Source organism: Abramis brama (assembly GCF_963993115.1).
Source record: "Abramis brama genome assembly, chromosome: 20".
Classification (NCBI taxonomy): domain Eukaryota; kingdom Metazoa; phylum Chordata; class Actinopteri; order Cypriniformes; family Leuciscidae; genus Abramis; species Abramis brama.
The window spans coordinates 19,542,523-19,559,871 of record NC_139982.1 but is presented as its reverse complement, the minus strand read 5'-3'; the positions used below and the strand labels follow the sequence as shown (position 1 = coordinate 19,559,871).

Sequence of the window (17,349 nt, the reverse complement as noted above, 5' to 3'; positions counted from 1 at the left end):
ATTCCAAGTGGAATTAGAGTTTCTTTTCTTCAAATGGTGAGAATTCCCATTAGGGGCCTGTGCATAAAGCGAGAATAGAGGGAGTGTCTTTGTCGCAGCCGTCCTATGATTTGTGACCTTTTCTAGTCCATTTCACCAAGTGTAACAGAAGCAAGTAATGGAGGGGGGAATGGTAATCAACCAGAAAGGTATATGGTGAAGGGAGGGTGTGTTTTCTTATTTGTCCGTCCATTTCCTTTCCCTCTTAACAAGTGTAGAATGTTTGTCCCCAACCCCCCTCAAAACGTGTCCCAACTCGCCAGAGGTTTTCGCCGCTTTCGTTCTACCAAAAGCACCTTAGGGCTTTATCATCACACAGTATCTATTTATCAGTGTCACTAGAATGTGGAATTTCAAGCACACCTAGGAAGTGCTAAAGAAATGCATACCTTCGTAAAAAGTTTTGTCGGACTGGCACAGATGTTTTTGCTTAAAATTGTTAGCCAGCGGGGTTAAAAGTAAGGTTTTTGTGTCATCGACGAAAACTGTATTTGGGTTTAAAAGTACATTTTGGTTTATATCACAATATAGTTCATTTTGATGGGGAAAAAAAGACAAAAGGGCAATTTTCTAATTATTTCTTCTACTTAGTATTATCCATTATTATTATCTTATGTAATTGACCTTTATTTATTGTTGATTTAGTTAGTTTTTTTCTTAATTTTATCTATTTGTGCTAAAACCAAAGGATGTTTTGTTTTTCTCTTTTTTTTTTTTTTTCGGTTAAAAATGTAGGTTAACTTTCTCTAAAATTCTTTTCAAATAACATCTTTTGAAAAAGGTGGACTGCATCTATAGTTTTGGGTTCAAGTTGTTATTCCCATTTGACTAAATTAATGAATGTGTTTTGCAGGTGTAGACATGATGCAAGAATTGCAAAGTATTATAAACAGTAAATGCAAATATCATGATTTTCTGAATCCTGAAAAGCCCCGAATCTCATTCTTGAGGGATTATTGATGTTTTTAAATTCTTAACCTTGGTTTCACAGACAAGGCTTAATCTTAAATGTAAAAGAAACGTTCCCCCTGGCATATCTTAAAATATGTCAGTGCCATTGTTTTGTCTCAAGATGACGCCAGTAATGTTTTTTCTAAGACCCATTTATAAAAGCTACTTAGATCTCCTAATTGAACTATGACCTAATCCTAGCTTAATCCAAGCCTTGTCTGTGAAACCAGGCCTTAAAGTTAGTAGAAGAGCCACAGAGGACAGGTAAGCTTCTGGGAAATGATGTCCTCCTAAAGTTCCTTCCTATACAAATTTCCAAAAGGCACAATACTGGGATTGGACCACGGTGGACCGAAATGTTCACACCTGTGTCCATTTGTGTGAAAGACAATCTCTTTTCTCATGTAGCACCCAGTCAGGACGAAGATAATGGATGTGAACTCTGCCTCAGGCCTTTGCAGGATGTTCAAGGATTTGGACAAGCAGTTACAGGCCCTGGCTTTGGGCCTTTTGTCTCTCTTTTCGGCTCTTGTCAACTATGTGCCATTTGTATTGTTCAAAGGACCATATCAGCAATAAGGGCTAATAAAGCTGCTTTGTTTTTGTTTTTTACCCCGCCTCCTTATATAGTAAACTTTACATTTTGGTTGTCAGTGCCCTTGCATACTTTACACTGCACATTTTACAGACCTTTTCCCCCATAATTTTTCCCACGTCATCTTACTGTGGGATACTGGACAGCCGCACATCTTACAATATCACTTAGCGTAGTGCTGCATACAGCCACGAATTGATCTTAATGGATCCATTACAAATTCCCAGGGATAGATGTGCCCAATCTACTCCCTCCCCCGGCCTCCCCCGCCTCTACTGCTCCTGGCACAGCAAGGAGCCAAATAAGTGATACTGTGACTTTTGGCAGTGGAGAACCAGTTATTTGATTTGGATTAAAAGATCCAGGCCACCCCATATGGTGCTGCTCTATGCTGTTGCCCATGGAGCAGCTGCAGCGGTGATGATAATCTATGGCACTGGGACATAAGTTCAGTCAGAGAAAGTTTCCCTGATCTATGTCTTTTTCTTTTAATGATCATTGTAAAGTAAAGTTCATTTATTTCTCTTTTTAGTTTTTGCGTTTTGTTTTTATTTTGGGAAATTACATTTATTTATTTATTTATTTTTGGAACTTTCTTTGGTTCATTTTTTTAACTTATTTTTTGTTTGTTTTTCCAGTTTTAATTTTTAGTTTTTATTTGAGTCGTCAAATTTATTTATATAGCACTTTTTACAATACACATTGTTTCAAAGCACCTTTACAGAAAATCATGATGTTAATGTTTATATTATCTTAATATCTTCCTGCCGTAGTCACATTTAGCAGATTAGAGCTGTGCAGTAATATACATTTTACATTTTGTAAAGTATACAGTCAATAAAGCTGTTGAGATTTGCTATATAGTAAATTATAGCATGTATTATGTATGTATGCAAATAAAGTACTTGAAAATCTAACTTTATATAAAGAGCTGGGCAATAATAGTTACATTTTGTGACAAAAAGATAATAATAAAAGGCTATATTTGTTTTGTTTTTGTTATTTTTTTTACTTATTTGGTTCATTTATTTAATTTTTTATATTCTTTATTTATTTATTTATTTATTTTATTTATTTTTATTTTTCTAAAAAAAAAATTAAAGTGCCTACTTGAGTGCCTTTGTCTCTTCTCATTTATTTATTTTTAATTTTTTGTGTTATTTTGAGAACTACTTTGCTTTTTTCTTGTTTTGTGTTTTGGTTCATTTTTATTTTTATATTTGGGAAACTCGAGTGCCTTTCTGTTTTTCCCATTTATTTCATCTTTTTTTTTTTTTTTTTTTTTTTGGGAAACAGCCATACCACAGATCAGTTGTATATGGCTTCGTGTTGCAGTGTTACTCAGCAACTGTGTACAACCTACATTTAAACTGGATGCATGTGACGCATCAAATCAAAATTATAATCAACTAACCTGTCCACACTGGAAGTTCATATACAGTATAGCAGAATCTCTACACCGTCATAAAGCCCAACCCTATTGTAAAAGAATGGTTTAAGAAAGAAAATCAAACAACCAAATCAAAGTGCCTCAACTTAATGCTGACTCCCAGTGAGTGTTAAACTTATCAAAATACAATTACCACCCATTCCTATCAGCATACTAGTATATTTGCATTACCACCCCGAGAGGTCTGCTTGATAGGGGAGGTTACTGTTTCATCTCAGTTGAACAATCCCGTCTAGGTGTTGATAGCACTTTGGGAAGCCCATTCTGCTATAGCATCACTGCCTGTTGACTTAATGTCTCTCACCACACTGGTTTCTCAATGGTAGACTGTATTCACATTAGAAGATCTTCGCTTGAGCCCTTCTGTAAGGACGCCACTTATCTAGAAGACTCATGCTGTGGTTTCCACCCACATTAATGTTGTTGTTTTTTTACTAAAATCAAATGTTTTTCATCAGCTAGAGCTTTATTTTAGAATTTTGTGCTCGTCCCTTCAGCCCAAGTAATTATTTGCCGCATTCAGATGTGACAAACACTGGACAACACCATGTGTTTGTTCCTTCTACCCAAGTAATTATTTGCCATGGTCAGCTAGTGTAGTGGTTTCTGTTGAATTAATATGGGGGAAGGGGCTGTCATTTCCTTTGGGTGACCCAGATGGTCATCTGCTTCCTCTCTTCTCAGCTAATTTGGACACTAGCCAATCAGTTCTCCCTTAATATGATTAGTAAGGCCAAAGCTTGACCTGTAATCCTGATAACAGCTTGCACGGTTCGTAAATGTCTTCGATGTAGGATAATGTTTTGCGTTCGGATCTCGTGTCGACGCCATTTGGCTTGGCATGTGCACCGGACAAAATTCGTTGAGGTCTGCGAAGCCTGAGATTTCTCGTAATCCTTTTAGATTGGAATTCAATATACAAGTGCTTGTTGTTTTCAGATCCGCTCGAAGTTATACAGTAGATACTCTACTAATTTCTCTACTAATCTTTAATATATAAAATACATAGGGGTCTGTAAAGTTTGAGATTTCTCGTAATCCTTTTATAATGTAATTCATTATACAAGTGGTTGTTTTCAGATTCCCTCAAGGTTATACAGTAGATGCTCATTCACTTGACACATCACAATAGCACACAGCATGGATGCCCACCGCTGTTGATTGACTTGATTCCCTACCGGGTTCCCGGCCGCTCTTGGGCCCAGCTGGTGTGTGTTTGCTGTAAACGTGAAGAGGGCCAGGCTGTAGACCGCTCTCTTCCCCAGCTGTGATTCACTTAGCATATTAAAGAGTAGGGTGGTGGATGAGTCCTGTAAACTGCTTTATTGCCACTCTGCCTTTTCCTTTCAGACTTTGTGTAAATGAATACTGGAGCCACAGTGGATAACTTGTAATCAAGCACAGGGCATGTGCACAGAGGGACTATTAGATTTTATAACTGTTTTGTGGTCATGGCTCCTGGGTAACAACGGTGACGTGGTGCTAAAACTAATTGCCTTCAAGCATATGAGCTAAAAAGATTGCATCAATGTTATTACTAGAGATATATCAATTTATCTGTAACATATCAGTTATTGGCTGGTATAACAGATTTTAAATTTAACATTATCAATCCACATTAGATGGATATCAGATTTTGTTTTAATATTAGTATTGGTTGATTTCGGATATTTTTCAAGCTTGTTTCTCCAGTCTTATCGATCCTCACCCCACCCCACCCGATATCAGTCCATATTGGTGTATTTGGATGATTATTAGAGTTTTTAGTACTATTAGTTTATATTAAATATTTAATTATTTATGCTTCTTTCCTCTATTTTACACTTAGATTCACTTAAGGCCGTTCACACCAAGGACAATAACAATTCAGAACTTTTTTTTCCATCTGATGAATGATAAAAACATTGGCAGCCAATCAGAATCCAGCCTCCTTTAAAGAGCTCAAGCATTTAAAGCGGCAGGCGACAACTGTACGGCACGCTTATAATAATCAGAACGATATCGTCCGCTGTTGTGGACGCTAATATAGTTATCTTTAGATATTCTTCTTGGTTTGAACTGGCCTTTAGATGATGGCCAAGGTAATTAAAAACTATTTAGTAATTTAATAACCGTGTAAAATGTAATCTTTAACTAATATCAAAATTAATATACATTTTTCGCACTATACTTTATAATTTTGTGATGCCTAAATTCCCTTTTGCTTTTAAAAATTAAAAATGATATTTGATCAAATATATTTATTTTTTATAATTATTTTTTGACAAAATTGTATATAATTTTAATATTGGCCATTTATTGTTTTTTGGTCATTACAGGAAAATAATTATCAGCCAGAATTTGTACTTTCCCTTGCTGTAGCTTCTGTCCACTGCCAGCCAGCCATCAGCTCCATACCCCTTCATGTTAGCTTGAGGAAGACCCTTGGAGTTCAAAGGTTAGCGCTAAAGAAGGCCTTCCTGACATGAAGAGAGGAGCCTGTTTGTGCATCTTGACTCCCGACACCCAATAACTCACTTTCTTGCTTGTTCTTTCAAACAGTGGCCCCCAATGTCATCCCCTCCCATCACTTTTTTTTTTGCTAATTGTTTCTCTTTCTTTTCTCGTAGAATGGAAATTCAAGTTGGAATGAGGAAGGGGATGGTGGGAGAAGCCGAGGAGAGGCCTCCAGAGACTTTGCCAAGGTAAACATTGCTTTTGTTAGCCACAGCTAGTCATTACACATTTTGTCAGTGACACACTAACACAATTTTGCTGGGTTATTTAACCTTATACCAGTGTGTTAAAGAACTACTTTTTAGTGATTATGTCAGTTTTTCCATCACAATTAATAAAATATTTGTAGTTAACTCATTCAGTTCATTTTTAAGGAAAAAAAATAACTGTATAATTATTGGGTTCTGAGATCATTTTTTCTGACACTATTTTACAAAAATGCAGTGAAAACTGTAATATTGTGAAATATTGTTACAATTAAAAAAAAAAAAAATTCTATTTGAATATATTGTAAAATGTAATTTATTCCTGTGATCAAAGCTGAATTTTCTGCATCATTACTCCAGTCTTCAGTGTCACATGATCCTTCAGAAGTCATTCTAATATGATGATTTGCTGCTTAAGAAACATTTATGATTATCAATGTTGAAAACAGTTGTGCTACTTAATATTTTTGTGGAAATGGTGATGCATGTTTTTTTCAGGACTTGATTGATTAATAGAAAGTTCAAAAGAACAGCATTTAACATTATACATGTCTTTACTGTCAATTTTGATCGTCTTAGTGCATCCTTGCTTAATAAAAATCATACTGACCCCAAACTTTTGAACGGTAGTGTATGTATCTAAATAAAGACACTTGACAGAGGTGCACTAAAAACATTCTGCATTTTCTTTTTCTTTTTATAATTGTTTTTTTTTTTAAGTGCAAACTGAATAATTCCATTTTGAAATAACTTTTCCCACACTTTATGGGCATCATTTTAATTAGAATTGAGATTGATATTGCTTGAAAATTTAAGGATTTAAGAAGTGCAAGTTACTCTTATTAAACATCCCATCTGGATTTGATTTTTTATTTATATATATATATATATATATATATATATATATATATATATATATATATATATATATATATATATATATATATATATATAAATATAAATATAAATATATAATATATTATATATTATATATATATATATATAATATATATATATATATATATATATATATATATATATATATATATAATATATGAGAGAGAGAGAGAGCTATCATTCAATTCGTCTGAAGTTTCCGATTAGTAAAAATCACACAGAACAAAATAAAACGGTTATAATGTCAAATATAATGATTGCGTTAGCATATTTACAGTATTATATGTAAGGGATAATTCACGGCTAGCTGTGCAATAAACTATTTTAATGCACGATGTGGAGGCAAAGAACCACTTGACGCGAAACGTTGCCTCTATGGATTGCATTCAAATCGGTTAATGCACAGCTAGCTGTGGATTATCCCATTTATACAATGGTCATTTTCTGCATTGACAAGTTAAGGCCCAATATTCTCACGGCAAAGGAGCAGCGGTATACTGTCAGCAAACATCCCGATGCCGCCCACACTGCTAAAGAGTGATGTTTAAATGAACATGTAAATATGTGCTTCGCGCTTTCCTTTCAAATAACAACAGAAGTGACATCTGATCATTGAGATACAGATGTTTGCAAGAGCTTTGCAATTCAGCACTTCAGTAAAGTCACACCACGTTTATTTATATACCACTTGAAAAATGAAACAAAAAAACCCAATGAAAACAGCGCATTAATATAAAACAGTGATTAAACTGACTGGAACTACTTGTGCATTAAACTGTTGTAATGCATACCTTCTGGCCAATCAGAATCGAGTTTTCAGACAGACCATGGTGTAAATGTATTTATTCGCATACATTTACGAAATTTGACAGACTTTATATTGGTTAAATGAATTCTGTATTTTATCAAACAAGTAAACAAACAAGGACTTGTCCAACAGTACTAACTAGCTTTTTGTCTAAAGGATTCCGGTTCCAAAAGGATTTCAGAATAATAAACTTAACTTAATTGTTCATAATTTTTACTTTCAGCTTTATGAACTGGACAACGACCCAAAACGGAAGGAATTCCTTGACGACCTCTTCACGTACATGCAGAAACGAGGTAGGACAGTCTCTTATGATCCCATTTCAAACATCAATTTTAAAGAACTACATCTCATACAGGGCAAGTCTCCATAAAAATAATTGAAATCCACTTTAGCTTCACTCTTTGGCGATGTGCGATTTCATCTGACACCTATACCTAGCATGGAGACGGCCCCCTTAGTTAAGTGGAATCATATGTCCCTGGTCTCAGATTAGCATACTGTGACAGAAAGATGGGCCTGACGGCATCATCCGACTAAGACTAGGCTCTCAGCGACACAGCTTGACGGGGCTATTAACCCCATACCACGGAGTTAAACTCAACCAGATGGAGAGCTGTTTGTGTTGGTCTACCATCACACCCCCTGCACCACCTACCAGTGTGCGTAAGTGGGGTTGTCAGCTGAGACTTCATAATAGGCGGGGGATGGGAAAATTGTGATCTTGCCAAATGTCCGTCATGGAGGTCCTCGCAGCCATGATTAATGATGTTTTTTTGACTGATGGAGTGTGTGAAAATGACTTCTGTGGGTGACTGTTGTGTGTTATTCAAAGGATCCATCCTGAAAGTGTTTCAGCGTGCGCCTCGTCTAATTTTCTAAGCCTGTGGTGGTTATCTTGTCAGTCGTTTTGCATATCACAATGCAAATATCTATTTTAACCGTGACATTCAGCTCAGTGACCAAGACTAGTAGATGGTTTTGTACAGATTGTGTCCTGTTTCCACTCCGCAGCTTTGAAAAGCAAACAAAGCTTTCTTGTTTTGTTGATTCGGTTGTCTGGTGGTGTTCTGAAGGGTCTCTAGCTAACTATCATCTCTCATTCTACTTCAGTTTATTCTAGTGGTCGACCGATAAGGATTTTTTTTTTTTTTTTTTGCCGATATATTAGAGAGCAAGTGGCCTATATATATATATACCTTGTTGTTTAATTGAATTTGCTGCAATAGATTTTGTATTAGGAAAATGAATCGGTATGGAACCAATTATTTGAAATTGATAAATCTTTAAAATAAACTTAAATTTATACTTTAGATTAATGTTTTTTTTTTTTTTTTTAATGTTTAGGTCTAATAGTACAGCCCCTGTGTCAAAAAAAGAGAGTTATTTGTGCAATCAAAATAAGTAAATTTCCAACACTTAACTGCCAAACAGAAAAACTTCTCGACCAAAGCTGAAAATTTGACCAAATATTAGCCAATATAGATCAATCAACCACTAGTTTATTTCAACACCACTTAAAACAACAGGATGCTGTGTAGCGTCTTTATTGGTGACCGTGTGCTTTAGACACATTTTGGTGTATTTGATGTCCAAAATAGGTTTGTTGGTGGCCTTTTTTGGTAAGATTAGAGGAGTATAAGTTCAATATAAGTTAAGCTCAATCAACAGCATTTGTGGTATAATGTTGATTACCAAAACTTGTCCCTCCTTTAAAAGAAAAAAAAAATTTGCAAAAATGTATGTTACAGTGAGACACTTAAAATAAAAGTGAATGGGGCCAATTTGTAAATGTTAAAATGTTCAATAGTACAGCCACAAGAGACAAACAATATGCGAGTTAAAATGAATTTAGTTTTGACAATGACAATGTAATGCCTAAACTCTAAAATGACCGTAAAAAGGATGAAAACCATTACAGCTCAAATCACAAACAGAATGATTAAAGGGATAGTTTACCCAAAAATGTAAATTTAAGATATTTTGATATTTTGTTAATAACCAAACAGTTTATGGGCCGCATTGACAAGTTGTTTGGAACAACTTGAGGGTTAGTAAATTATGATTGAATTTTCATTTTTGGTTGAACTATACCTTTAAAGTTTTATAAAATTATAAGCTTCTTATTTCTCCTTTTAAATCCTCCAAACATTTGCCCCAATCACTTCCATTGTAAGTGCCTTTTTTTCTTTTTTTTTGAAAACGAGGGATGAATCCAAATTATTTTAACTTTATTGGTAATCCACAACTGTTGTTGGCTGAGCTTCACTTGTGTTAAACCTGGAATATTCCTTTTAATGGCATACCCGCAGTATATATTTTTATGCTTTGATCTTTCTAACTTTGCACGCACTTCTATAAAAGTCGGCCTCTGCCCTGTGTATTGTCCACATCAGAGCCCTTGAAACTTGATAAGATGGGAGGAGGACAGGAGCAGTGGCTGCAGGGGAGTTTTGTGAGGGGATGTTCAGTGTGTGTGTGTGTGTTGATTGGGGGCTGTGAGGGGGGGGCGTCTTTTGCTCGGGGCCTGAGGGGATCAGATAGAGGGTGGGTGAGGTGGATTAAGGGGCCCCTGTCCCTCTCCTAAAGATTAATGAGACCCTAAAACTCAGGGCCCCACCTTTGATATTAGAAGAATGACAGACAGTAGAAAAGCAAAGACAATGCTGTGACTGCTGAATAACAGCGGGATGGGGAGGGGATTGCATGGATGAGAGGAAATGATGACAAGATGAGTAGAGAAAGAGAGGGCGCAATAAGTTATAAGAATGCTGAAAACCAGCTAGTGAAGTTGTGTGCCCATAGAGTTTCAAAATGGAGAAAATAAGCCAGAGTTGATTTGTTGTTTATGGAGAAGTGCAACTCTGTATGAATCTTACTAAAACATTAAGGGCATCGCAAAAAAACAATGTAAAATTATTTCAAAACAACCTAATTGTGACTTATGCAGGTAATAGCAATATAAATGAAGGTGCCAATATTCAACAGTTAAATATATTTATAATCATGATAATAAGACAATTCTTATGACAATAGTTTATTAGCCTAACAAAATGTTTGAATGTGTATATTTGCTGTTTTCAAATGTGACTCATCCAATCAGATCTTACAGCCAGAGCTATTTGCAAGTAATGTCAGTAAGAATGCACGAAATATTAGTACTATATCAGATTATATATACAGACAGTGTTATTTATTTATGTTAATTTATCGGTATTTGTTCATATTAGATGTAAATTGGCCAATATTGAGTATTTAATTGTACATTCTCATCCGTATTTTTACATTTTATTTATCTTTTGCTTAAGTTACATTTTAAATGCATGAATCATTTAATAATATTGTTATAAATCTATAAATTGCTATAAATTTTCAGTATGTACATAGTAATTTAGCATTTGGTAGCATTTATTTATTATTTGTATGTTTATTTAGACAATATTATATAGAATTTTAATGTCTGGCATTTATCAGAAATAACATGAAAATAATCAGTTTTTAACATGAAAATAATCAGTTTATCAGTATTGGTCAGAATTGTTCAGTGATCAGTGTTTGTTTTCTTTGTTTTTTTGCAATAATGAAATGTGTGGATGCAAAAAAAAAACTTTGACAAGTACCAAATGTTACTGTACCAAATATATATATAAATTGTATACATAGAAATACCAAGAAATATTATACATTATTTATACAAATGTATTTGATAGGGATGCACCGATATGAACATTTTGGCTGATGCCGATAACGATAATTCTTTATTTCAAAGCCGATAAGCGATATATTTGACCGATAAATCTAAATCCAAATTTTTATATAATTTTTTTTAGAGCCTGATTACAAAAACAAAAGTCTCACCATTAAAAGCAATGTCCCAAGCACACAATTATAATGTTATCATTATAATTTTATGTAGCCTATATGACAGACTTGCGCTGCACATGTTGCATTAACTGTATCTTCCTTTTCTGAATTCCAATCATATTTCAAGCTATTTAAAACCATCATGGCGAACAGTGCGTATCTGAAGTGTTTCAGCTGAAGGAAATAATCAGTTATTTATAGGCTTTAATATATTGGCCAAATTTTCTTATCGGGCTGAAAACGATAACGTTAAAAATGAACATATCGGCCGATACTAATATGGTGGCCGATATATCGTGCATCCCTAGTATTTGAGACTTATATATTTGAGGCTGTTGCAATTGACCAATCAGAATCAAGTATTCTATAGAGCCTCATAAACACATGTAATGTAGAACACGTTTCCAAATTCATCACGGTATCCTTTGTTGAATTATTTAACTGGCTCATTTTGTTGCCGTTTTAATGTTTGTAGCTTCTCAAGGACAGCTTTGAATTATGACTAAGAGCATTTGTTGCCCATTTTAATTTATCATTGACATACCGAACAGCTGCAATAGAAGCGCTGCTCGGTTTCCTACAGTCAGCAGGGAGGAGGTTATATGTGTGCACGGCCTCTATTGTGTGACTTCATAATAAGTGTGGCATGTCCTGTTTGGAGCATTTGTCTTGTCACTCCTGAGGCTTGTTACTCTCCTCAAGCATGTTTATGACATCCTGGGTTTGAAGTGGGCTGCTCGTTTCCCACCCGAGCGTCTCTGTCCTTTTATGACCACCGACTACAGATTTATCTTGTAAAGTCAGGAAGATCCCCAAAAAACTCTTTCCTTATCCCTTTCTCTTTGCGTCAATGTTCACTGTCCCCCAGGGAAACGTAGCCTTGTACTGAGCCCTCATTCGTTTGTTTTTATGGCTCAGTGGTATAGGGACGTGGCCCTCCTAAACCGGTAAACATGTTAAAGTCTTAATCAAATGCGCTAAATCAAACTCGACAGTAAATTCCTTCTTGTGCAGTGTCAAATCAACTGAATAATGACCCGTGTGCGTGTATATAATTAAGAATAAATACTAAAAATAAAATGTGTACATGCATTTATTATCAGCAATATGTCTTCTGCGTGTCTTGACATCATAAAAAAATTCGAACTAATCCTAATTAATGCCAATAATAATAGTTTTCTCTGCGAGTAAAGCAAGTAGCTTTATATGTGTAATCCTGCCTTAACCCACCTGAAATTAGCTCACCTAGAGCCAGGGCGGCGATATATATGTGGAGTGTCTCAGCCCAGTGGAAGATGGGTGTCGGAGGAAACATGAATATTTTATACAAGAACGGAAAGTGCTTGTTGCCATAGAAAATGAAAAATGACCCTCGCTCTCCCTGTTTGTTGCGATTTTTGTCAATTTCAAGGATGTTGTGGGTGAAAGAAAATCTCAGAAAATCTGTTTTTTGCATTGCATTGCAATAATTTGCAAGTATATTATATTTTAATGTAAATAAACATTATATACTTAAATCACTTTTGTAAAATGAACTAAATATGTTTGTAATAATTATTGCACTGCCTTTTTCTTATGCCATTTAAATAATGGTCGACTGATATTTTGCGAAGGCAGACATATCGGCCGATATTTGGCTTTTTTTAATCTGCATCAGCCGATACATTTTTCTGTTTCGCCAATGTCGGAAGTGGGACTTTTATTTTGACAGCGCTAAGAACGCCAACGCCTGAACACAAAGTGCTCCCATTTAACAGTTCTGTCTAATTAAACTGTTAAACAAATAAATGTAAGTGGTATAAAAAAAAAGAATTAAAACGTTTGCATTTACATTACTAATAGAAAGTCAAACACTATAATATTTTCTCATTAACCGTCAGCATTCAGCAAATACGCACATAAGTCTTTGAATATCTAATAAACATTTAATTTCACAAACTTTGCAGACTTAGTTGAATCCAGCTGTGAGGTCTTTTGAAATGTGTATTTGTAGACTGCATGAACCTATTTTACTCTGTGCAAATGAAATGAGGACAGGAGACTTTTATTTTTATTTTATTCATATTTTTAAACAATTTCTTGATTCTGTAATCCTATTACAGTGTTTTTCACAAATAAAGAAGTTGCCATCTGAAGTATAAGTTTATTTTACTTTTTTTTTTAAATTAATTTTCAAATAATTTCTAATTTATTGAATATTAAGTCAAATAAATATGTTACATATTATATCAGCCATCGGCCGCCCTGTTCTCTAAGATATCTGCATTGGCATCAGCAATCAAAAAAAGAGTATCACTCAAACTACACATTTAAAAATAAATAAGTTGTATTACAGTACAAGTTGTGTAAAGAGAATCTAATGAAACCATTACATTTATTTATTTTATATTAATTTATTAATTTATTTGGTCATTTGTGTCATAAATAATGTGCAAAAGACTTGAACAGCCCTAAAATGTACTTTAGTTTCTGTAAGCAAAACCTAATTTCTTTTTTTCTTTTGACTTGACTGGTGTGAAATGTGATCTGGCATTACCCTAACGGTTTTCAGGTTATCAAAACAAAAGATCTAACCACACAACATCATCCAGGATCTTTCGTTGGGTGCGAGACCATGCACTTCCTGTATGCCCCCTCACTTCCTCTCTGCAGCAGCCTTACAGTAAGAATGGCAATCATTGTTTTTCGGTCAGAGCGTGGAATTTCCTTCACCAGCCCGGCGTCTCGGAACGCCTTATTGGTTGGTCGCAGAACGGAGGCTTCTTAATGTGGGCAGCTGTTTCCTCCTATATTTAGGGCAGTGGTCAGATTCACTGACCTATTTTTTTCGAGCAAACGATTGGGGGAGGGGATGGAATTAGATGTGTAATTAAAAAAAAGAGAGATTAGTTAGAAATTGCCGATTTGACTTTGAACTCCAAGTCCAAACGGATAAAAAATTACAGCATTGTATCAGTTTATAATAGCTAAAGAACTAGTAAAGTGATGAAAGCCACAATGCTAGTAATGTGTCCTTTTCTGGAATCGAGTGTGGAACTGTCCTGCTTTTGTCTTATTTTTTGTCCTCACTGAACATTTCAGTTGATGTTAGTTAGAATTTGCTCTCTTTATAGATTTGTTTTGCGTTCATCCATTTGCATACCCTGCAACCTCATGCTTTTATTTCATTAGCCCCGTCTTGACGTGTCTCATTGCCCATTCCTTAAAACGTATGAAGGGAGACAACATGATATCAATTAGGAGTGCAGTGCTTCAGCATTAAACCCTTGCACAGCGTACATCAATCAATAATGAAGCCTCTTTAGCAGGAAAAGGCTTCCAATGACTTTTCCATTCTTGAGTTTGAGCTAAATTGGTTTTGCAGTTATGGAGCGTGTCACAAGGTCGCTCTCTAGACGATTTCCTGTGGACCTTTACCTGAATCTCCAGCTCGGTGACCTAGCGCTAACCTTTTGCTCGAATCTGAGCAGCGATTGTTTGATGAATGAGTAATGTCATTCCCAGCATTAAATAACTGCCTTTCAAAGGGAGCCCTTGCTCCGGACTCTCCGGGGGGTGCTGGGCCTTGTCTTGGAGGCCTGGGCTTCTAAATTACACTGGGTAAATGAACGCTTTATAGCTGTTTGCTGTGAGGAGTTTCAGGATGGAACATTCTGAACCCGATAATTCAAAAAGAACCACACAATAGAATCAGCCATTAGAACTAGTGTTTATTTGGAACTAGCGTGTGTGTGTGTGTGTGTGTGTGTGTGTGTGTGTATATATATGTATATATGTATGTGTATATGTAATATATGTATGTATATATTGTATGTTATATATTGTGTGTATGTGTGTGTATATATATATATAGATAGATAGATAGATAGATAGATAGATAGATAGATAGATAGATATAGATATAGATATATAGATATATGTAGATATGAAGAGTTCAGATGCAAAAGCCTCTAAGTGTCATCTGAAATTTTCTTCTAGAATGATCATTTTTATCAAGCTCATATATTTAAGTTCAGTAATTTCATTTAAATGACAATTAATTTTCCTTGCCATTACTGAACTTAAATATATGAGCTTGATAAAAATTATCATTCTAGAAGAAAATTTCAGATGACACTTAGAGGCTTTTGCATCTGAACTCTTCATATCTACATATATCTATATCTATATATATATATATATAGATATAGATATAGATATAGATATAGATATAGATATATAGATATATGTAGATTTTTTTTTTTTTTTTTTTTTTTTTTCATTAATTTTGAACAATACCCGTTCTTGTCTTAGGACAACTTTGAACTTTTTTTGATGAGTATATGAATGTGAGTGTATATAATAGATTTAAAGACAGAATTACATGCACATTTGTTAGCCACATAACTAGTGTTATTGGTTGATATTTGTTTAGTGCACAGGTGCCCATCTATGTGCATTTGAATCCATGTTAATGAGAATAGAGAATGGAGCTAAATTAGGGCGTAATCCTGACCTCAGGTCACCAGGACTATTCAACCCCCCCCACTTCTCACAAAGCACACACATACATTAATTGGTTTTATTCCAGAATAGGCCCAGCGTGGTATGTGGGGGGAGGATTTGAGCATGGCATTATGGGGGCTCAAAGCCCCTCCCCTCCTGTTCTGTGCACACTTTGGTAACTGTGCTAATAGAGCATGTGTGTGTGTGTTTTTAGTTGCCGCAATCCCTCCAAATGAGCTTCATTGCACTGGCCTACACACCGGCTTATTGCTCACAGATTAAAAACTCAATCACTTCAATCCCTGTTTTTCTGGAAGGGGTGGGCGGCACAGACACTCGTGAGCTTTTAATGCTACAGATTGGCTTCTGCTTGCATCTCTATTTCAGCCCATCACTTCCAAACATCAGCTTATCATTTAGCATAGCTACTGTTGACTGTACCATAGCTGCCCTTCATCAGCCTATATCTGACCATAGTTACTGTGTTGATTTACCCATCACTTTCCACAGTCCGCAGCTTTATCAACCCATCATACTTTCATTCGTTACGGTCTTAATAAATCCCATTACGTCCTACAGTACAGGGCCTATGAAATCCATTTTATTTTTCCCAAATTCCACCATTTTGCTTCTAGATTCTGTTTTCGTTCATTCTGTTTTAATGGTTTAATTCGATTTGAATGATCAAAAAGAATGGCAAATTAATAGAAATTATGAAACTATAACAACTATCTATTAAAAGTTTAAATAACATTTCTACAGACTCATTAAATCTGTTTTATTTTCCCCAAATTCTGTGTTTTCAGTTTTATTTTTTCTGGAGTCTGTTTTGTTGGTTTTATAAAAATTTTGTTATCCAAAAATGTCGAAGTAATAAAATTCATGAAATTCATTCATTTTAGGTGTTCATAAATTAATAATTTATTGTTACAATAATATGGCCATATTAAATGTTATATGAAATTAGTCTAAATTTAATTTCATACAAATGTATTATCAAAAACAGTGGTAATAAAATAAAGTAACAAATTGTACAATTTAATTAAGCTTTTAAAATGTGATCAAATGAAAATGTAACAATTAATTGTATTTTTTTTACTAACAAAATGCTGAACAACAGCAGTTTACTTTTAAAATTAAAACATTGAAAACAAATTGTGAATTATTCCTTAAAGTTTTAATCTTTTTTTTTATTAAATGTTTTTTTAATTGATCTCAGTTTACTTTGTACATTCTACTTTACAATAGCAAAAGATCACAATTTATTTAAGTTCAACCAAACATTTACCATCAGTGGCCCCTCTCTTCACATCTTCATCAGCCCTGTTAAGGCCCTTGCACACGGAGTCTTAAATCGCACGTTAAAAAATAAATACGACCTTACGTTATGTCAATCACGCTTGTACACTGCCTCCGAAACTTTCGTCCGTCAAAATAAATAATCGAATCAGGTTTGATTTTCTGCGTTTTTCGCATCCGTAGCAAGCATTTTGAATGGTGTTTTGACAATTCAGAGCCACCGAATCACGAAAGCGAAAAAACGCATGCGATAATTTCG

At 34.8% G+C, this 17,349-nt stretch overlaps 1 protein-coding gene across 2 annotated transcripts in view; it reads left to right on the top strand.

Moving 5' to 3' along the window:
- The window catches only part of arid3b (AT-rich interactive domain 3B), a 31,681-nt gene that overhangs the window by 7,189 nt on the left and 7,143 nt on the right, over positions 1–17,349 (top strand). For both annotated transcript variants that reach the window (XR_014603699.1, XM_084094554.1), the window contains exons 3-4: positions 5,645–5,719; positions 7,666–7,738. Coding sequence is in view for 1 of the 2 variants with exons in the window: in XM_084094554.1 (XP_083950680.1) it covers positions 5,645–5,719; positions 7,666–7,738 (148 nt within the window). In the remaining variant the exon portion in view is untranslated. The remainder of the gene's footprint in view (positions 1–5,644; positions 5,720–7,665; positions 7,739–17,349) is intronic.